This window comes from Mustela erminea, chromosome 5 (genome assembly GCF_009829155.1).
Source record: "Mustela erminea isolate mMusErm1 chromosome 5, mMusErm1.Pri, whole genome shotgun sequence".
Lineage (NCBI taxonomy): Eukaryota > Metazoa > Chordata > Mammalia > Carnivora > Mustelidae > Mustela > Mustela erminea.
Genome location: NC_045618.1, coordinates 54,546,621 through 54,569,150, shown reverse-complemented (window position 1 = coordinate 54,569,150; position 22,530 = coordinate 54,546,621). Strand labels below are relative to the sequence as shown.

The window sequence follows — 22,530 nt, the reverse complement described above, 5'->3', positions numbered from 1 at the left end:
TTTTGACAAGATAATGTTACCATTTTTAGATTTAGGTTTTTAGAGCAGAAACTAGTGAGTCAGTAAAAAAGGTATGAAATAACAAAAGATAAGGAGCTCCTGGGTGGCACAGTTGGTTAAGCAACCAACTCTTGGTTTTGGCTCAGGTTACGATATCGGGATTGTGAGATCAAGCCCTGTGTTGGGCTACACAGCACAGAGTCTGCTTAAGACTCTCTCTCCCTCTGTTCTTCCCACTGCACGCACATGAGCCCTCTCTCTCAAAATACACAAATCTTAAAAAAAAAAAAAATCAATAAACTTATTAATTGCCTTGTTAGGGAAGGTTTGTGCAAGTGCAAAGTAATCAAAATGAGAGCAAGTAAAAGGGGGACCTTGAAAAAAATGACTCACCATGGCAATAATTCAAATGTACAGCGGAGGCTTTTTTTGTTTGTTTTAAAGGTATTTGCACTCAGAATGTTTATTCCCTCAATTCAACTGACAAACCAACTTAGGTCCCAATCTAGGCCAGATTTCTGGGTTATATAATCGTATGTTCTTTTTCTTCAGGGTATGTAGTTTCTTTGATTATTTGATTAGTGTTGGGCCTTGTCACTTCTCTAACTACATTAAAGTAGGAGCACTGCCTGTTTTTCATCTACCAATGTAATTCCTCAGAGCATGCAGAATGCATTAGAGTTGGGAGCCCTCAAAAAGTATTTGTGAATGAATAAGCATGACAGTGATTCTCTTTAACACTAAGTCTGGTTACCATCCTATTCTCTAGGGTCCATGTTAATTCACTATTAAATCAAATAGTCCCTGATTCCTTTTTTTTTTTTTAATTTTATTTATTTACTTTAGAGAGAGAGAGCAAGCATACACATACACAAAGGGAAGGGGGGAAGGGAAGAAGGGGGAAGGAGAGGAAATGGGAAGAGAATCCCAAGCGGACTCCACCCTGAGCCTGCAGCCCTACCCACGACTCAATCTTATGACCCTGAGATCGCGACCTGAGTGGAAACAAAAAGCCAGACACTTAAGTGACTGAGCCACCCAGTGCCCCCCTACTTCCCTTCTTCTCACAGATTCTATATGCATTTCCTTCACTTCACCTGGAATTACTTCCTATTACTCCAGGATATTATTTTTACAAGTAAGAACATATTCACTGGCAAATACAACTTTTTTTTACATCATTTTATTATGGTTTTACTTAATAACATTTAAATTTCCATCTTTCTTTCATCTTACTCATAATCATTATCCTAAACGTGATGCTCACTTTCATTCACCTATGCACTATGAACATTTTAATTAAAACCAATTTGCAGTGTGGGGGGGTGTGTGCCTGGGTGGCTCAGTTGTTAAGCATCTGCCTTCAGCTCAGGTCATGATCCCAGGGTCCTGGGATCAAGTGCCACAAGAGGCTCCCTGCTTGGCAGGAAGCCTGCTTCTCCTTCTCCCACTCCCCCTGCTTGAGTTCCCTCTTTCACTGTGTCTCTTTCTGGCAAATAAATAAATAAAATCTTTAAAAAAATATATTTTTTTCCCCTGGGGTGCTGGGGCGGCTCAAGTTGATTAAGCTTTGGACTCTTGTTTTCTGCTCAGGTCATGATCTCAGTTCGTGACATGGAGCCCTGTGTGGGGCTCGGCACTCAGCCAGGAATCCACCTGAGATTCTCTCTTCCTCTCCCTTCGTCCCTCCCTCATTTGTACATGTGCACTCTCTTAATAAATAAATCTTTAAAAAAATATTTTTCTGCTTGTATGCCATAGAAAATGTTTTTCAAGCTGTCATGCCAGATAGAAACAATACTAGGTTCAGCAAATCATAGTAAAAGAAATTAACATTATGTATCCATCAAAAAATTGTAGAAGGATTATTTAATTACATGGAAAAAATCCAATTTTATTAAACATAAAAATCAAGTAATCAAGTAACATGTACAATATGAAGAGAAAAGATATGTCAAAGTTTTAATACTGTTATTTCCAAATGCTGAGATTATGAATAATTTTTTCCTTTGGGTTCATTTTCTACAACATATATAATAAATATGTAATAATAATTATTATAAACTCATGTTTCTAAACTATTCCTTCAAATGATCATTTTTTAAAAAAATTTTGAGGCGTTATATCATAAAACTCTCCAACTGAAAGTATGTAATACGATTTCTAATAAATTTACAGAATTATACAACCATCATTACAATCCAGTTTTAGAGTATTTCTTTCAAACCTGCCCACCCCCCAAATTCCCTTGAGCCTGTTCGAACAACTAATTTCACCTGAGCTAGAAGAGCAGCAAACCTTAGCAGGTTTGCCTGAACAAAGTTTCCAATGGCAATTCCGAGAGCCAAGAAAAATGTTTGTTCCTGGATAACTGGCTTTGGTGGTCTACTTTTTAGTGCAGATTTCTTATTTTCCTTTCCTTTAAATTTCTGCTGGCCAACTTGCCATTCTGAATATTTATAGCAGCTTGTCAACCATCTCATTCCATCTCAGATATCACTAACTCAGTGAAATGGAGTAACTACTGATTCAAATTTGGTTAATCTAGAAAACTGTCTCAGGGAATTAGAATCACTTAGTCTGAATTCAACAGGAAATGAATGACTCTGCTAGCAGAATATGACAAAAAAGCGAGTAGTATAACAGGATTAAAATTAAGTTCATTTAAATTACTTACCTCAGAAAAAAACCCACTATATTTTGATGATGGGCTTTCTGTCTGTGAAGAACCAGAATCACTGGAGTTAATCAAATATGTTCGACTATCATGGCGTAATTTTTCAGGCAGGTGACCTGCACAAGCCAGTTCATTTTCTTTATTTGCCATGTCACAGCCCCCACTTCTAGGGGACTGTTTTTTTCTGTAACAAGGATTTGGAAAAGGATGATGCACTTTCTTTCTGCGATAGATCACCTTACGTAGTTTATCTGGGCTTTTCACAGCTTGTCCAACTGTTCTGTAAGAAGAATTGATTTGCTTAAATGAAAAAGAACTACATGAAAACCTTTACAACTTTTTAAGCAGAAAGATTTAATAGGCCACATTTTGTGATCACAATCCATTAAAATTAGAAGTAAATTATATTTTAAAAATGTTAACTCTTAGATCATAGAGGAAAACAAAAAGGAAAAATTACAAATCATCTGGATACTTTATACTAAACTAAACCAAGAAGCATAATAACTAGGTTTTTTAAAAAATGAAATATATTTGAATTGTGCAAATATGAGTATACATATATGTTTTAGAGATTTTTTTGTTTTTTCATTTGAAAGAGAAAAAGAGAGGGAGCAAGAGCATGAGTAGAGGGAAGGCTTGAGGGAGAGGAAGAAGCAGATTCCCCACTAAGCAGGGTGCTTGCTGCAGGCTTGATCCCAGGACCCCAGGATCATGCCTGAGCCCAAGGCAAATGCTTGACTGAGCCACCCAGGTGTCCCAAGAATACTTATTTTGATTAAACTTAAGTATATTTAATTTGTTTACAGAAGATAAAACACAACAGAGCAAACCTCACAGTTTCATATGGTGATTCTCAAATGTTTTGGCCTCAGGATACCTTGTAACTCTTAAAAATTGAGGTTTCAAAAGAATATTTTTATGTGGGCAATATCTACTGATATTTACTGTATCACTCAAGAAACTTACTGATTCTTTTAAGAAATAATAACCTTATTACATAATAACATAGAATATTTTGCCCAAAAAAACCCTGTTTTCCAAAATAAAATATAGTAAGAAGAATGGCACCGTTTTTTACGTTTGTACAAAATCTCTAATATTTAATTAAGACAGCTGGATTCTCATATCTGCTTCTGCATTCAATCCACTAACAAATATCATGTAGCCCCTGGAAAACTCTATTTGTAAGAGTGAAAATGAGGAAAGTGAATTAATGTTATTGTTATGAATATTGTCTTGACCTCCTAACTACCTGAAAGGGAACCCCACTGTCTCTGATCCATTTTAAGAACAAGTAGTTTAGTAGAAAGTGCTTTTGGAGTTTAAAAGATCTGGGATTGAATGCCATTTTTACCACTATCTAGCTGTATGACCCTGAACAAATCACAAATCTTTAGTTTTTCTCATCAACTATTAGGGACAATGATACCTTTCTACTAGGACTGTTGTAAGGATTAGAGAAATACTGATGTGTTTTCCACTGTGACTGGCACAATGGAATTATTTGACAATAAGTTACTTATAATAAAAGAGAAGACTTATTTTTTCCCACTCTTCTTCATTCTTACCTAACTTTCAATACTTCTGCTTCCCACAAACTTTAAAGAAGCCTTACCTAGAGGGGGTTGGGAGAAGGGGGGTGGGGTTATGGACATTGGGGAGGGTATGTGCTTTGGTGAGTGCTGTGAAGTGTGTAAACCTGGCGATTCACAGACCTGTACCCCTGGGGATAAAAATATATGTTTATAAAAAATTAAAAATTAAAAAAAAAAAAAGAAGCCTTACCTATTTATGTAAGCAGCCAACTGTTTTGGAGATTTCTTAACCTGAAAAATAAAACTAGATAGTTAACAGCATATTTAGGTTCTTCTGTGAAGCTATGTAAATTCTGTGACTGATATCAACAAATCTGAAATTCCATAGTTAAATTTTTCAGATTAAAGCAGCAGTTTCGGTCTGTAAACACCACTGTGCATAGGTATATTTGACAAACCAACATAACCATCTTCCTATTTTCCATGCCACTAGTCATATATTTTACTTACATGGTACTTAATAAGTGTTTTGACTTTTAATATCATTTAAAAGAAATATCAGCATGAATGAGCCTTGCAAAGGTGAACAAAAGCACCTCTGAGAGTCCTCTTCAGAATTAAACTACAATATTCAAATGGTATCATATTAAAACAGCATACTGTCCATAAAGTTTTTAGAGTTTTTGGAATATAAAGTTTTCAATATTTCATTAATTCTACTTAATTCTGGGAGATTAAGCAAATTATCATCTTCCTACTATTTAAATAATTTAACCAAAACTATCTACAGACTTAACAGTTTAAACTATCTATGATGTACTGAATGACCAATGTCTCCTCAAAATTCACACTGAAATCCTAATGCCCAAAATGAATGATATTAGGAGGGGATTAGGTCATGAGGATGATGCCCTCATGAATGGGATTAGTGCCCTTATAAATGAGCCCCCAGGGAGCTCTTTGCCCCTTCTACCATGTGAGGACACAGCATACAAGACAGCCAACTATAAGCCAGGAAAGAGGCTCTAATCAGATAACCAAACTGGTTAGAGCTTTTATCTTGTACTTCTGCCCAGCCTCCAGAACTGTGAGAAACAAATTTCTTTTGTTTGTAAGTCACCCAGTCTATCGTATTCTGCTGTAGCATGAAAAGATTAAGATACTGTCTTATCCATTACCTAGAAGCCATGCACTTACCTCCTTCATGTTCTTATTAGTAAAATTAGAGATCCTTTTTCTAGGAAGATCAGTGGAATGATCCTCAATATTATTACAAAAGCCTCGTTTTTTAACATTGTGGGCTTCAGATGCCATAATCTCTTAAATACCTAAACAGCAAAACAAAAATAAGAAATGGAAAGTACAAAATGCAAAAGAGCCTGATCATTAACAGACAAAAATACAACACTATGTAAAAGAGGTTTATGAGTAAAGCAGAGAACATAGTTCTAATTTATACATGTTTTAAAACCTTAAACAGAGGAAACACAAGGCCGGGCATTGCAGAAAATTAGGCTCCTGTTCGCATTCCTTATTTGCAATCAGTTAAAAATAATATGAGGTATTTTTTGCCAATGCAACATGTCAATCTCCCCATTATCTATGTCACTGGCCATATATTAAATTTAAATTTAGAGGTTATGAAGTCAGGTATAAATAGTATATATCAATGACACCCAAATGTATAGAAGCCTAGTTTTAGAATCAAATCACTGGTTCAAATACAACTATAACAGGGCGCCTGGGTGGCTCAGTGGGTTAAAGCCTCTGCCTTCAGCTCCAGTCAGGCTATCTGCTTGGCAGGGAGCCTGCTTCCCCCTCTCTCTCTGCCTGCCTCTCTGCCTACTTGTGATCTCTGTCTGTAAAATAAATAAATAAAATCTTAAAAAAATACAACTATAAGCAGCAGGTGAACAAAAATCAAACCAAATGTATCTGACTAGTTTTATGCCTGATCCTTAAATTTTTCTTTCATTCTTGCAGTAAGGTCTCCAGAGCTTTCCTCTATCTTTGAAAAAACAATTCACCATTTCTCATTCGTTCAACTATCTCAAAGAAGGGAAAATAGATACTATTACTTCCTTTATATAACAATAAATTAGTGATTCCCCCACTTGGATTCAAGTTTCACACAGGAAATTTATTTCAGGCCATGACCTGAACACAAGTTCCTCCCTCATTCCTTTTTAAAATGTTTACTAAGCATTCACTATATGCCAAGCCCCAGAATAATGAAGATGACAGACCAGAGATGCTCTTCCAAAGAATCGCTTGGGAAGCTTTTAGAAAATATATCCTCTGGCCCCTAACTTATACCTCAGCAGGGCTCTGGAGTGAAGCCCAAAGCAATTATATTTTTAAAAAGCTCCACAGCATTTCTGATGTACACTCTTAGAAGAAAATCTGCCTTAGAGAATTTTCCAAAAATATGCCCAAACATGAAAATTTGCAAATAATTTCAGGGTATTCTGAGATTTCCTGCCATTAATCCATAGGCATCCCTCCCAGCTGCACCCCCAGATTAAAAAACCTTTAGGATGAGACTTTTTAAGAAATAAATAATTGCAGTAATACAATAAACACTCCAATAGAGGGGCAGTCATGTGAATCAGCAAAGCTTCACTGAGCAGAGACTTAAAGGACAAATAGCACATTGACAAAATAGCATGTGTAGAACTGAAAGGCATGAAGAAACATGGCTTGTTTGGCAATCTCTTAAGAAGATGCATGTGACTGGAGCTTAGGCCGGAGGTGGACTGTAGCAGAATAAAAAGTGAAGCTGGAAAGACAGAAGCTGGGATCATAAAAGATCTTTTGCACAAGGTAAGCTTTTCTTTCTTAAAGAAAGGGGGACTTTTAATTAAAGATAATGGTCTAAACTTAAGCAATTACTTCTATGCTTCCCTGAAACCTCATCACCATGACAGTAAAGGGTTTTTAAAGGCATAAAACCTGTAAGGACAAAGAAGAAAAGATGAGTTGATGGCAGTAACGTTTTGGAAACTGCAAAGTAAAAGTGATAAATGATATTAGATCTGAGAAAAAGCCAAGTCCTAAATCAGCAATGAGGAAAGGTAAAAGCAGAATCCCCAAAGGTTCAGGACTTGGCAATATTGAAGACCTCAAGAAGTGGGGGGGAAATGTGGGCTTAAGAAGAAGGAGAATGGGGATGCCTGGGTGGCTCAGTTGGTTAAGCAGCTGCCTTTGGCTCAGGTCATGATCCCAGTGTCCTGGGATCAAGTCCCACATCAGGCTCTTTGCTCGTCAGGGAGCCTGCTTCTCCCTCTGTCTCTGCCTGCCGTTCTACCTGCCTGTGCTCGCTCTCTCTCCCTTTCCGACAAGAAGAAGAAGAAGAGGAAGAGGAAGAGGAAGAGGAAGAGGAAGAAGAAGAAGAAGAAGGACTGAATATCCATTTAAGACAAAATTAGTTCCAATTTCACTTTCCCCATTCCAATAAATGTTGTATGGAAAATTTAAAACAAGAGTCCTTGAGAAAGAGTCCTTGAGATAGGAAACACCAGGCACAAATGAAGAAGAATATTGTCTAAAAGGGCATCAAGTGAAAGTTTACATACTACATGTTGAGATCTAAGCTTCTTTCTACCATTTGTCTCATGAAAGCTTGCAGCTAGCCTTATACACTCCAGGAAGAGAACAGAAGATCCTTTGGGAATTCTGATCAGTCCCAGAGGAAAATACACATACATACACACACATCTAAAAATACTGACATCAGTGATGGTTCAAGTCTCCCAAAGAACTGTTTTCCACCTTGATTATGGTGGTAGTTACCTGTCAAAACTAATGTAACTATGCACCAAAAAGAGTGAATTTTTATCATATGTAAATTATATCTCAATAAACCTGACTTTGAGAAATCCTTGAGAGATAAGAGCAAATTGTATATGTGAAACACAAATGAGACAAAAAACAAAGATTTAGAAATTAAAAACGGGATATAATAAGATAGCAAAAAAAAAAAAAAATCAATAGAAAGCTGGTAGAGAAACTTGAGGATATCTCCTGAAATATAAGGGGGGGGGGAAGGTAAGATTGGCTTAGAGGAACCAATATCCAAATAAATGGAATTTCAGTACAGGGAAAATAAGGAAAAAATCAAAATAAATAACTGAAAACTGTACAGGACTGAAGGACATGAATTTCCACATTGAAAGAGCACAATGAGGGGGAACCTCAGTGGCTCAGTCTGTCAAGCACCTGCATTTGGCTCAGGTCATGATCCCAGAGTTCTGGGATCAAGTCCTACATCAGGCTCCTTGCTCATGGGAACCTGCTTCTCCCTCTCCCTCTCCTCCCCACTCATTTTCTCTCTCTCATTATCTCTCTCTCTCTCAAATAAATAAACAAAACCTTAAAAAAAATAAAATTGAGAAGAGTACAATTAGGGTCAGCATTGTAGATGAAAATAGACCTACAACACACATAACTGTCAAATTTCAGAGCACCAAAGAATCTGAAAACATATGAAACAAACAATATCCCTTCCCAATGACTGATGGAACAGAGAGAGAAATTCAACAAGGCTATGAGACAATACCATCAATCAATAGGATAAAATCAACATTAATAGAAAACTCCAACCAACAACAGCAGAACATGGATATACCATGATAGTGATGAAAGTTAAAACAACAATGGCATACTATTCACAACCACTAGAATGGCTATAATAAAAATGACATACAGTAACAAATGCTGAGAAGGATGTGGAGAATCTGGAATCCTCACACATTACCATATAAATATAAAATGACATAATGACTCTGGAAAACATTTGGCAGTTTCTTGAAATGTTAATACTGATTTACCACATGACTCAGCAATTCCATCCCTACATATTTATTCATAAGAAATGAAAGTTTATGTTACACAAAGACTGGTATGCAAATGTTGATAAAATAAATTATTCAGAATAGTCAAAAAGTAGAAACAACCCAAATGTGTATCAGTTGGTGAATGGAAAAACAAAAGGTGATATGTCTGATGGGAATACTACTCAACAACAAAAATTGAACAAAATATTAATACATGTAACAATATGTACAAACATCACACCAAGTGAAAGAAGCCAAACACAAAAGACAAGAGATTATGTTATTTCATTTATATGAAATGTCCATAAAAGTAAACAGCATAGAGGGGCGCCTGGGTGGCTTAGTCAGTTAAGCATGACTTCAGCGTAGGTCATGATCTCGGGGTCCTGGGATGGAGCCCCAAGTCAGGCTCTCCACTCAGGGAGTCTGCTTGTCTCTCTCCCTCTGCCCCTCCCCCTGCTTGTGTTCTCTCTCTCAAGTAAATAAATAAAATCTTTAAAAAAAAGTAAAGAGCATAGAGAGAGAAAGTAGATTAATAGTTGACTATGGCTGAGGTGGGAGTGAGAATAATTGCAAATGGATACAAGGCTTCTCTGGAGGTGATGTGGTGATGGAATGTTCTAAAATTAGATTATGGTTGATGACTGTACAATTCTGTGTATTTTTAAAATCAGTAAACTGTACATTTAGAACAGGTGAATTTTATGGTATGTACATTACAATTCAATAAGGCTTTTAAAAAGTAAATTATCAAAATATAATTGGTAAAGTGTCATTACAAAGGATTTTACACTACAAATTCCATTTTGCTTTATATCTTATACATTTGGTAGCATTCTTCTTGGGCAATAAGATTATCCCCTCCAGAGCATCTGACAGTGCTACTAAAATAGTTTAAAGTAACTGCTGGGGCTCCAAGGTGTTTCCACAGTGCTGCCTGAAAAGATACAAGAAGACTGAGTATTTGAAGACAATGACTAGAAAGGATAGAAATTAGAAAGGATAATCTTTTAATGCAAAAATTTAAAAAAAAAAAAGCCTAAAGAGAATAAAAAACAAGGGCTGAACTGTTCTGAACATTGACTATAACACGTATTTTCTTAAATAAAGATAAGACAAAAAAAAAAGATAAGACAGTGATTGCTATGGATATTTTCTTGAGAAGGCAGGAAAAAACTGGCACGTAGAAGGAGTTGGAGGGTTGAATTCCCCTTATATATAGCTATCTCTTATCAGAAAGATGAAAAGGGATCTATTCATATAATCTACAATGGCTGCCAAATGAAAAGATTAAACAGCTCTAAATGTTCACATACTCCCTACCTACTCACAATGATGAGAAAAACTCATCATACAGGTATGAAACATGTCCAGACTTCTTTCTCTAATAACTTGCTACAGTTTAAGATCAAATTAATTTAAGCTTTCTTTTTATACTATACTAAAGCACATCAATTATTTACATTGCATTTAACTCTGCAATTTCACTAGGCAATTTCATTCTTCTTCTTACAAAGCAAAGCATGGTTGGGGTGCCTGGGTGGCTAGTGGGTAAAAGCCTCTGCCTTCAGCTCAGCTCATGATCCCAGGGTCCTGGATGAGTCCCACATTGGGCTCTCTGCTCAGCAGGGAGCCTGCTTGCCTTCCTCTCTCTCTGTCTCTCTGCCTGCCTCTCTGCTTACTTGTGATCTCTGTCTGTCAAATAAATAAATAAAATGTTAAAAAAAAAAAAAGAGCAAAGCATGCTTGTGTACAAAGAATTATAATAATTAATATTCCTGGTATCAAGTATTCTTCAATTACTATCACAGACTTTCACAAAGGGCTTGAATGATATTCCCCAAGAGTCTTGAGGTTGAAAACTAAACATAAACATTATTATATAATAATAAAATACATAAAAATAAGAACTAAAGAGGCTTTAGAATTTAAAGCTTTAGGCTTTTTTTTTTAAGCCCAGGAGATGTAGTAACTTGCCCAAAGACACTAGGCTTAGTTAGTGGCAGAGTGTAGGGCACAGAATCCATGCTATTCTACCACAACTTTGTTTTCATTAATCAAATGCAACTCATGCCTAGCCACAATACAGTCAACCTTCAACCCAGAATAGTTAAATTAAGATGAGAGTACTAATTCTTCTTAGATGACAGGAGAGAGACAAATGAACATAAACTATAAAGGAGTCCTACCTCCTATCCTTCCCTTATCCTGTAAGGGTAACCTTTTCTTCTCTCTTCTAAGTCCCACTAGTGGATTTTTAAGGCTTAAAGACAAATCACAGGTTTCCCCCATAATGCAGCTGTGACACAAAAAAAATGAATGGAAAGGATGAACATGGCCTTTTTTCTTCAAGAATTTCAATGAGGGGGAGAGGAACAGAAGGTAAAGACGAGATTTTTCTGGTAGACTCTTTAGAGCCTGTGGATATGGATTCCCTCCCTCTATATTCAGCTACCAGACACAGAACTGCTTCGGTATCTGCAGCACTTATTTAAACGTTTAACAGTGAAATGTGGATCAGGTTAAAAAACAAGGTGATAAAAAAGGGAACTGAGGGGGTGCCTGGGTGGCTTAGTGGGTTAAAGCCTCTGCATTTGGCTCAGGTCATGATCTCAGGGTCCTGGGGTCGAGCCCCACATCGGGCTCTCTGCTCGGCAGGGAGACTGTTTCCTCCCCCTCTCTCTGTCTGCCTCTCTGCCTATTTGTGATCTCTGTCAAATAAATAAATAAATAAATAAAATCTTAAAAAAAGAAAGGGGGGGGTACTGAGAATGCTAAGCTTGATCCAAATGGGAGCAGTGCTTAAAATGAAATATTACAAACACTATTTTCAAAGAATGTTTTGTGAGTGGAAGTTTCAAAAAACAGGGGCACCTGGATGGTTCAGCTGGTCTGCCTTCAGCTCAGATCATGATCTCAGCTCCTGGGATTGAATCCTGCATGGGGCACCCTGCTCAGCAGGGAGCCTGCTTCTCCCTTTGCCTGCTGCTCCCTGATTGTGCTCTCTCTCACTCTCTCCCACTCTGTCAAATAAATAAAAATATATATTTTTTAAATGGCATTATAAAGAGGTTAAAAAAATGGTTATTCAAAAGCTATCTAAACTATATATGTGTATGTGTGTATAATATATAAATGATTAATGCATTCAAAAGAGCTGTGTCAGGGACGCCTGGGTGGCTCAGTTGGTTAAGCAGCTGCCTTTGGCTCAGGTCATGATCCCGGCGTCCTGGGATCGAATCCCACATCGGGCTTCTTGCTCAGCAGGGAGCCTGCTTCTCCCTCTGCCTCTGCCTGCCATTCTGTCTGCCTGTGCTCGCTCTCCCCCCCCCCGATAAATAAATAAAATCTTAAAAAAAAAAAAAAGAGCTGTATCAAAACATCAACATAAGTTATTTATTGCTAGTGAAATTACAGGTAATTTTTCCCTTCATTTATAGGTTTCTCTATTTTCTACAATGAACATGAATTATTTTCATAATCTGAATAAATACTTTAACTTTTTTAAAAAAATACTTTAACTTAATGAGGCCACTGTCTTATAAAATAGTTTAATTATATAACTCCCTTATAGTAAAAAAGTGAAAAAGGTGTAAATGCCAACACATAAAGGTAACATTTCATAGGAAGGCTCTATTTTACCTTTTCCAAAATTAGGACAGCTCTATCTAATTTTCTCAGTTGTTGCCTTCTCACCTCTTTTAGAACTTAGCTCCCCGCCCCACCCCACTTCTATATCTTCAATTTCTCCCTTTGAACTGATTCCTCCCCTTCTGCTTTCAAACATGCTCAGGTTTCCTCTATCAACTCCTATACTCTTTCTCTACTTTTCTTTCCTGCCAAACTTCTACAATGAGTGCTTTTTAGTTTCCATTTTCTCTTTAACCCTTTACAACCTTGATTTTATTTTGTCCTCTCATCTGGAAAAAAAAAAAATCCATCTTCAAGGTCACTTGCTGCTGTAAGGGAACCTTTTATAACACCGATGATGCTCATATCAAGGTCAGCCAAGCCAACTCTAAAGACTTTGCTCATTCTTTTTTTTTTTTTTTTTAAAGATTTTATTTATTTATTTGACAGAGAGAGATCACAGTAGACAGAGAGGCAGGCAGAGAGAGAGAGAGGAGGAAGCAGGCTCCCTGCTGAGCAGAGAGCCCGATGCGGGACTCGATCCCAGGACCCTGAGATCATGACCTGAGCCGAAGGCAGCGGCTTAACCCACTGAGCCACCCAGGCGCCCCCGACTTTGCTCATTCTTAATCACCATTTAGCTTTTTCACCATCTCACTGCACCCCAACACACACACACACACACACACACACACACACACTCGCATGCGCACGCAGAGTATCTATTCATAGAACACAGCACTACGGTATCTTGAGTCTCCTTTCTCCCTTACTCCCTTTTGGTTCCTTTTCTTTCAACAACTCTTCTCTCTACACCAAAATCAGAAAAACATGCTTTCAAGGCTTCAGCTATTTCTCTAGACCCAGTCTCTCCTCCAACTTCTATTTGGCCTCCTGACCTGGCATTGGTAGTCCAAGTCAACACATCTAAAACAAACTTCTTCAATCTCTTCCAATGTCAAACCATCTAACTGCCCTTCCTAGCTACCACATTTTAAATTGCTGGTATCAAACTTCTCTCAACTAAAAACCTAGGAGTTGTTTGACTTCTCTCTTCCTTCCAACCGATCACTAAGTCTTCTTGAATCTTTCTTCAAAATATTTCATGGGGGGTGCCTGGGTGGCTCAGTGGGCTAAAGGCTCTGCCTTTAGCTCGGGTCATGATCTGAGGGTCCTGGGATCGAGCCCCACATCGGGTTCTCTGCTCAGTGGGGAGCCTGCTTCCTCCTCGCTCTCTCTGCCTGCCTCCTTGCCTACCTGTGATCTCTGTCTGTCAAATAAATAAATTAAAAAAAATATTTCCTGGATCCATTCTGACCTTTTTTTTTCCTTCACTGAATTATGCTAGGTCAACAGGCATAAACCAGGTTTGTCCCAAGCAAACTGGGATGTATGGTCACCTCACCTTGGTTAAAAGATTTATTTTCCGAGACTGATTTTTCAATATTTTTTCTATAAAAATTACCAACTACTCACCAATAAAAAGGAAGGAGTTACTAATACACATGACAACATGAATGTCTCAATCTTCTTATGCTAAATGAGAAGTGAGATTCCTAATGCTATATACTATACAACTTCACTTTTATGACACTCTAGAAAAGGCAAAACTGTAGGGAAAGAAAAACAGCAGTGGTTGCCAGAGTCTTGAGGATGGAGGGACATGTTCTATTTCTTGATTGTGTTAGTGACTATACACATACAACTCTTCGGCAGGAGGCCTGCTTCTCCCTCTCCCATTCCCCCTGCTTGTATTCCCTCTCTCGCTGTGTCTCTGTCAAATAAATAAATAAAATCTTTAAGAAAAAAAAAAAAAAACAAACTCATGTCCGTGAAGACGACGCAATAACCTGACTTTAAAAAACTGTAAAACACACATCATTCATGGCTTTTCATTAGGCTCCTTGGATACTCAACACTCACTTGACAAAGTAAAAAATACGGTTCCATTGGGCCCACATCCATTCTTCTCCAGGAATTGGCCCAGATTTCAGTGCCGAAGGTTCCAGAAACATTCCTCAAAGCATTTGAAATATATCTATCTCCTCTGAGTTGTGATTACCAAGGCCCGCCCTTCTGGTTCTATGTTCTACTCATCTACGTAGGCTGTCTGGCCCTGAAGACAGAAGATGCCCTCAGTGCCCTCTGTGTGCAATGATGGGGGGTGAGTGCTCTCACTTGGAAGCTAGTGGGAGTTAAAAGTTTAACCTGCAAAGGCTTCCAGGCTCCTCCTGCTTCTCCCAAGCTCTCTGGGAAAGCTTTTTGCTCACTATGTAGTAGGTATCAAACCTCACAACCTGGGTGAAAAATTAAAGACTCATCCAACCTTAAAGTTTAGTGTAGCTAAAAGATTAGGTCAAATTGTCCCATGTTCAAATCCCCAGCTTTCCAGCTTAACTAGCTATGTGACCTTGGAAACAGCTGAGCCTCATTTCCTCAGCTGTAGAAGTGAAAATGTCTGTGTATTTACCCTGCCTTCTAAAGTAAAAGAAAACCTGCAGACAATAAAACACATTTTTTTGGTTTTGGTTTTGTCTTTTTAATAAAGGAAAAATGGAGGACAAAGGGAATGGAGGTAAATAAGTTAATTACCTAGCTGTCAAAACTGAACAGAATACTTTAACTGATTAAAGAGATTTCAAAGCAGTAGGCAAACTTCAGGGAGGGACAGCACTAACACTGGAAGTTCACAGAAGGATCAAGAGTGTCAAAGATTTCTTTTTAAGATTTTATTTGTCAGAGAGAAAGAGAAAGATGGAGAGAGAAAGAAAGAGAGTACAAACAGAGGGAGTGGCAAGGAGAGGAAGAAGCAGGCTCTCCACTAAACAAGGAGCCCGATGTGGGGCTCAATCCAAGGACCTTGGGATCACGACCTAGGCCCGAAAGCAGGCCCCTTAATCTACTGAGACCCCCAAGCATCCCAGAAGATGGCAAAGATTTAAGAAGTGAACCACATTAAGACTTTCAAAAAAGAAACAGAGAAAAGGGTAAAGACTCATTATAACCACTCTTAAACAGAAAAAGCATACTTTATAACAATAAGTCTCATTTGTTTTGCTATTAATACTTCCTGCCCTTCCTGATGTTTCATATTTTTTTGGGAAACAGAATATTTCTTCTTTTATGAAACAGAAGTGTCCCTTTCAATTCCATCACAGCCTATCAGACCATGACTGAGTTAAAATCTTCCTCTCTCAATCATTTCTTGATTCCTATCTTCAATGATCTCTTCCTTCACCACCTTTTTATGGTACATAGTAAATTAACGTCACATAGTTTAGGACTCTAACAATTAACAAATAACTGAGGGCCTACATGAAGACATGACTGAGCACTGACTGATCCAGGTGTGTCTCCTCTTGCCAATTAGACTTCAAAACTACTCATGAGCAGGAGCTGCATCTCACACCTTCAGATACACAGTCTAAAAGGTAATTAAATAATTCTTAATTTAAATATATACAAAGACACAAAAATATATCCTTATAGAGTGTATATCCTCTAGTGAGCAACTGAACATCATCACGAAGTACTAGCATTTTAAAGTTCATTTTTTAAATGATTAAAGAAAGCGCATGTATTTAACATTCATTTACTGAGCACCTACTATGTATCAAGAGATGAGTAAGAAGTTCATGTCTTATTTCTCAAGAAGCTCATGGCCTGGGGTGGAGGGAGAGTGACAAGAAAGTAATAAAGTCAATAAATATAAAACAGTAATTGCTACAGAAGACAAACAGTACAGGTTGTTAAAAAAGCAGCAGCAGTGAATCTAATTTGAGAGGCAATCAAGTATCTAGAAATACATCTTATGTCACACCAGATCTGAGTCCTGAAGACAAACAGAAATTGTAAAAATGAAATAAAGGAAAGCTCTCTATTTAAGCAACTACAGTAAAAACTCTTACGTACTCAAAAATCATAATCTACTAGAGCTTTCTTTATTTCCATATTTTCAGTTTTTCTCCAGAAATGACTGTTCGATTGGAGCATGAATACAAAGCCAAAACAGATACGGAAGCTGACTGAGAACTGTATAATGGATGTATCAAGCCAATAACACCCAAACCACTCATCAACTTTAGCATCACAAACAAGGAGACAGTCAGACATTACATGTCTCCTGATGTGATACAATAGGAAATACACTTCACAACACTTAAATATTCTTGCCAAAAAAATCTAGCCTGAACATAAGCTTCAACTGCTTTTTACCAACTACCAATTTAAAGGAAATAGAAGTCAGAGAGGAACCTGTTAAACACTACCATGAAGATATAATTAGAAAAATCCAGAAAACAGAAATCTTTCAGACACAAAACTCAGTTTCCTCAACAAATATTTTGCAAGAAAAAAAATAAATAAAGAGAAGGAGGCTATGTATTAAAAGACATTGCATCAACTGAATACAATGTGTGGACATTGCTTAAGATCTTATTTTTTAAAAGCTGTTAAAATGTATAATAATTAGGGAAATTTGAATATTAAGTGGATATGTGATATTAAGGAATTACTTGTTTATAACCCTAAAGTATAACAAATAATAAACTGTACATATTTAATATTTAGTGTGTGTATACACACACACACACACACACACACACATATATATCCATTAAACCACTACCACAATCAATATATGGAACCTATCCATCATCCTTTTTTAAGATTTTATTATTTATCTGATAGAGAAGCACGGAGAGCAGCAAGCAGAGGGAGAGGGAAAAGCGGACTTCCCACTGAGCAGGGAGTCCAATATAGGGCTCGATCCCAGGACCATGGGATCATTACCCGAGCCGAAGGCAGACACTTACCCACAAAGTCACCCAGGTGCCCCTTTATCCACCATCTTCAAAAATTTCCTGTGTCCCTTTATACTTCTTCCCCAAACACTTGATCTGCTTTCTGTCACTACAGATTAGTTTGCATTTTCTACTACTTTATACAGAAAGAATCACATAGTATATACTCTTCTTTGGGAGAGGGGTATGGTTTTTTTCACTCAACATAATTATTTTGGGAATCATTCATGCTGTTATATGTATCAACAGTCCATTCCTTTTTACTGCAGAGCAGTACTCTATTGTGTGAGTATATCAAAATTTGTTTTCCATTCATCTGCTGATAGACATTTGGGTTGTTTCCAGTTTTGGCTATTACTAATAAAGCTGCTATGAAGAGTCTTGTACGAGTCTCAGCGTGAACAGATACTTTCATTTCTCTTGGGTAAATACCTAGGAGTGGGATGGGGGTAGGTTTATGTTTAACTATTTAAGAAAACTGCCAAACTTTGAAAAGTTGTATCATTTTACATTTCCATTAGCAGTGTATGATAGTAAGGAAACACCATTAGTTATTTCTAGTTGAATGGTATTATTATTATCACATCTTTTTTTTTTTTTAAGAGTCTTTTAGAGATATATATACATATATCATACAGAAGAAAAGAGATGATGTTTGGGATTTACAGAGTAGGGGAAAATCAATAAAACAAGAAACACTGATAATGGCTGAAGCTGGGTAATTCGGATGGATATTCATTATATCATCCTCTCCACAGGATTAAAAATTTTCATAAAAGAAACAGATCAGACAGCAAATCTTATGTGTGGGCTATATAAACATATATATATAGCAATGTTCTGCAACGATACAATTTAAATGGCGTGTCATGTCCTTGCTCTTTGGGTTAGAGGTAGTATTCCCTTTAAAGACTGCAGATGCAGTCAACTTTGTCTCAAGAAGAGTCATGTGGGAGTGGGGGTGGGGGAGAGAGAGAAACAAAAACATGTGGGCAGGAAGTCTATGGTCCTGTCCCTCCCTCTGTAACTCCACATCCCTAGATTTGGAGGCAGAAGGAAGTATGCTGCATAAAAGGAAAAAAAAAAATCAGAAATAAACATGGATTAGGACGCCTGGGTACCTCAGTTGGTTAAGGGCCTGCCTTCAGCTCAGGCCATGCATAATCTCAAAGTCCTGGGGATACAGCCCCTCATCAGGGCTCCTTGCTTAGTGAGAACCCTGCTTCTCCCTCTGCATGCCACTCTTCCCTGCTTGTGCTCTGACAAAATCTTTAAAAAATAATAAAAAATAAAATAAACATGGATAACAATGACCTCTCTCACATTAGAACATCCTAACAAACACTGAATGCTTCCACAGAGGTGAACCACACAGCTGGGGAACAGTAGAGAAACTTTTTTACTTTTTGCTCCCTTTATACAAAATTTTGCCTTTCATACAAGTATTACCTGCTTTAAAAACAAGTCAAATTAAAATTAAAAAAATCACTAGTAATTCGACCACCAATACTATTCTGGTGCTTCTCCTCTCATGCAGTTTAATTAGTTTTTTGTTTGCTTGGTTTTTAAGATTTTATGTATGTATTTGACAGAGAGAGACAGGAAGCGAAAGCACAAGTGGGGGGAACTGCAGAGGGAGGGGGAGAAGCAGTCTTCCCACTGAGTAGGAAGCTGGATGCAGGGTTCAATCTGAGGATGCTGGGATCATGACCTGAGCCAAAGGCAGATGCTTAACCAACTGAGCCACCCAGGTGCCCCACCATGCAGTTTAGTTTTATAGCCTGCATTTTGTCATTAACATAGTTTTCTTACATATTAGAAAGTTTTTTTGAAAATGATTTAAATGACAATACTATTTTATCATAAGAATATTTTAATTTTTGCTATATCAGAAAATACTTTTTAGAAAAAGATTTTATTTATTTGACAGAGAGAGAGGTCACAAGTAGGCAGAGAGGGGGAAGCAGGCTCCCCACTGAGCAGAGAACCCGGCGTGGGGCTCAATCCCAGGACCCTGAGATCATGACCTGAGCCAAAGGCAGAGGCTTAACCCAGTGAGCCACTCAGGGGCCCATCAGAAAATACTTTAATAGACATATATATTTGTACAAAATTGATTATTTCCTCTAGATAAGTTCATTATTGGGTCAAAAATATGATTATATTCATATTCAAATATATGATAGAGGCCCTTTCATATAATGTGACTGGGAGTGGTAATTTTTTATTATTAATCAAAAAGTCATTTAAAATTGAAGACTGATTTGAAACAGAGATGTACCTTAAAATAATGCATATGCATCATCTATGATTTCTACACTGGATTTCAAGCGGCCCAAGAACTAATGCCACTCACAAAGCACTATCAGTACAAAATTCTTTTTTTTTTTTTTTTTAAAGATTTTATCTATTTGACAGAGCGAAAGATCACAAGTAGGAAGAGAAGCAGACAGAAAGAGGTGGGGGGAAGCATACTCCCTGCTGAGCAGGCCTGATGTGGGGCTAGATCCAGGATCCTGGAATCATGACCTGAGCCAAAGGCAGAGGCTTAACCCACTGAGTCACCCAGGTGCCCCAGTACAAAATTCTAAATGACTATGGTTTTACTTCACATAACTTTAGCTTTGAAAGCTAAACCTAAGTTGATACGAAGTTTTTAAGTCACACTTCCCTTCATCTAGTGCATCTAAACCATTCCAATTAGTTTTCATAGAAACAATCATTTTATTATTATTTTTAAAGATTTTATGTATTTGACAGAGACAGAGAGCAAGAGTATAAGCATGGGGAGTAGCACAGGGAGATGTAGGCTACCCAGTGAGCAGGGAGCCTGATAAATATGGGTTTTGACCCCAGAACTCTGGGACCATGACCTGAGCTGAAGGCAGACATTTAACGAACCCCAAAACAACGCTTTTAAACTTCTATTTTAAACTGCTGCATTTACTGAACTGGGCAACTATGTAAGCCTGGCAAATGGGCAGATGGAAAGCTGCCCTCCAATCCACACTCCTGCAGACAGAGGTGGGCAATAACCACTATCGGCACCCTTGATGATAGAAGATTCTGTATTATGAATTTTTATCCCTGAGAATTTGACAGACAATAAATAAGATTATGTTTTAGTTTGCATCTGAAAGAAGTAATATGAAGTTGTACTTTTCTTAGGTGATTAAACTGAAAGGACGAAGCCGTATGTTGTAACCAGGTGACACAAGTCCTAGAGTCAGATTCCCTGGGTTTGAGTCCCACTTTAACCATTTAATAGTTATGTGACTAAAGGCAAATTACTTAACCTATTTCCAGGGTAGTGTTGTGAAGATTAAATAAAATAATCCATTTGCCACAATGTCTGGCACATGGTTAATCACTCTGTAAATGTTGGCTATCATTAAGTTACACATAAATATCACTGATGAAGCAGAAGGTGCAGAAAAGTATGTTACAACTTATGTAAAAACAAAATGTGTGGGCGCCTGGGTGGCTCAGTGGGTTAAGCCGCTGCCTTCGGCTCGGGTCATGATCTCAGGGTCTTGGGATCGAGTCCCACATAGGCTCTCTGCTCAGCAGGGAGCCTGCTTCCTCCTCTCTCTCTCTCTGCCTGCCTCTCTGCCTACTTGTGATCTCTGTCTGTCAAATAAATAAATAAAATCTTTAAAAAAATAAAAAAAAAATAAAAAAATAAAAAAAAATAAAAAAAAAAAAAAAAAAAAACCAAAATGTGTATGGAAGTGACTGCCTGTATATTCACTGAATATCTCTGAAAGGTTAAACAAGAAGAGAGGGTAGTAAGTATGGCTCGGGGATGAGATGAGAGGGAGACTTTTCCCTTTTGGACTTCTTGAATTTTGTATCAAATGCAAGTATTATCTTTTAACTAAACTAAATGTACTGACAGTGGGGCGCCTGGCTAGCTCAGTTGGTAGAGTGTGATTCTTGATCCTGAGGTTGTGAGTTCAAGCCCCAAGTTGAGTGTAGACATTACTTTAAAAGAAAATCTTTCCCCCTCCCCACCCCCATAACAGACTCTTAACTACAGAGAACAAGCTAAAGGTTACTGGAGAGGAGGTGGGTGGGGGAATGGGTTAAATGAGTGATGGGTATTAAGGAAGACACTTGTGATGAGCACTGAGTGTTCTATATAAGTGATGAATCACTAAATTCTACACCTGAAACTAATATTAAATTGTATGTTAACTGGAAGTCAAATAAAAATGTGATAAAATTATTTTTTAAAAAGTTATAAAATGTCTTGATAGTATAATATACCTCTCTTCTTAAATGGCTACACACCTGAATCTTTAGGAAGACTTAGGGCTTCTAAAGCCAAGTAGATGATTATCTTACCATGTTTTGCTGAATATCTTATTCTCTCTGTTAAAATATTACAGTATTTTTCTGGAAACATTTATAGGGAGGAAAAATACTCTAATCCTTTCTTACAGTCTTCTTAAACTCAGAAATGTACATAAATATATACATATATAAGACAACATCACCTTAAGGATCCCTTCTGACCCCCCCTGTTCAGCTACTAAAGGTACTTCTGATGCTTTCAAGATAGGTAAGACACTATGTATGAAAGGATATTCCAATAGGATATACAACTCCAAAAAAGACAAGCTAATATAAACTATTTTTAATGTGCTCTCTTCATGATTTGGACTAAGGTTATCAATCTATAATACTTGTGCCTAATTTTGAAGTTGTGGGGGGTGGGACGACAACAAAGGGGAGTATACCCTAACACCTTAAAAGAAAGGATAGACTACCCTTTGAGAATTAAATCAAAAGAAGATGATGCTAGGGTCCTTTTATAAGAATAGTTTTTAATCCTTCTTACATTCCAACACTTGCAAGGATTACCACATATCCCTATCCATTACAGTGGTTTGTTATCACCATGTCCCCTGGGCTGAAGTCAGAATGTATGATGAAATTTGAAAATGCCCTCTTCTCTTAGGGAACACCCTTTTCCAGCATATGAATCACACACTGCCTTAATGAAGTATAATGAAACCCGGTCTAAAACTTAACTGTAACCAAAT

General features: G+C 37.4%; 1 protein-coding gene across 3 annotated transcripts in view; it reads right to left on the bottom strand.

The window, feature by feature from the left end:
- KATNBL1 (katanin regulatory subunit B1 like 1) overlaps positions 1–22,530 on the bottom strand; it is a 36,939-nt gene that overhangs the window by 6,298 nt on the left and 8,111 nt on the right. For all 3 annotated transcript variants that reach the window (XM_032343178.1, XM_032343177.1, XM_032343179.1), the window contains 3 exons: positions 5,413–5,543; positions 4,466–4,506; positions 2,678–2,957 (listed from right to left, as the gene is read on the bottom strand). In XM_032343178.1, the coding sequence (XP_032199069.1) occupies positions 2,678–2,957; positions 4,466–4,506; positions 5,413–5,529 (438 nt within the window). In that variant the 5' untranslated portion in view covers positions 5,530–5,543. The remainder of the gene's footprint in view (positions 1–2,677; positions 2,958–4,465; positions 4,507–5,412; positions 5,544–22,530) is intronic.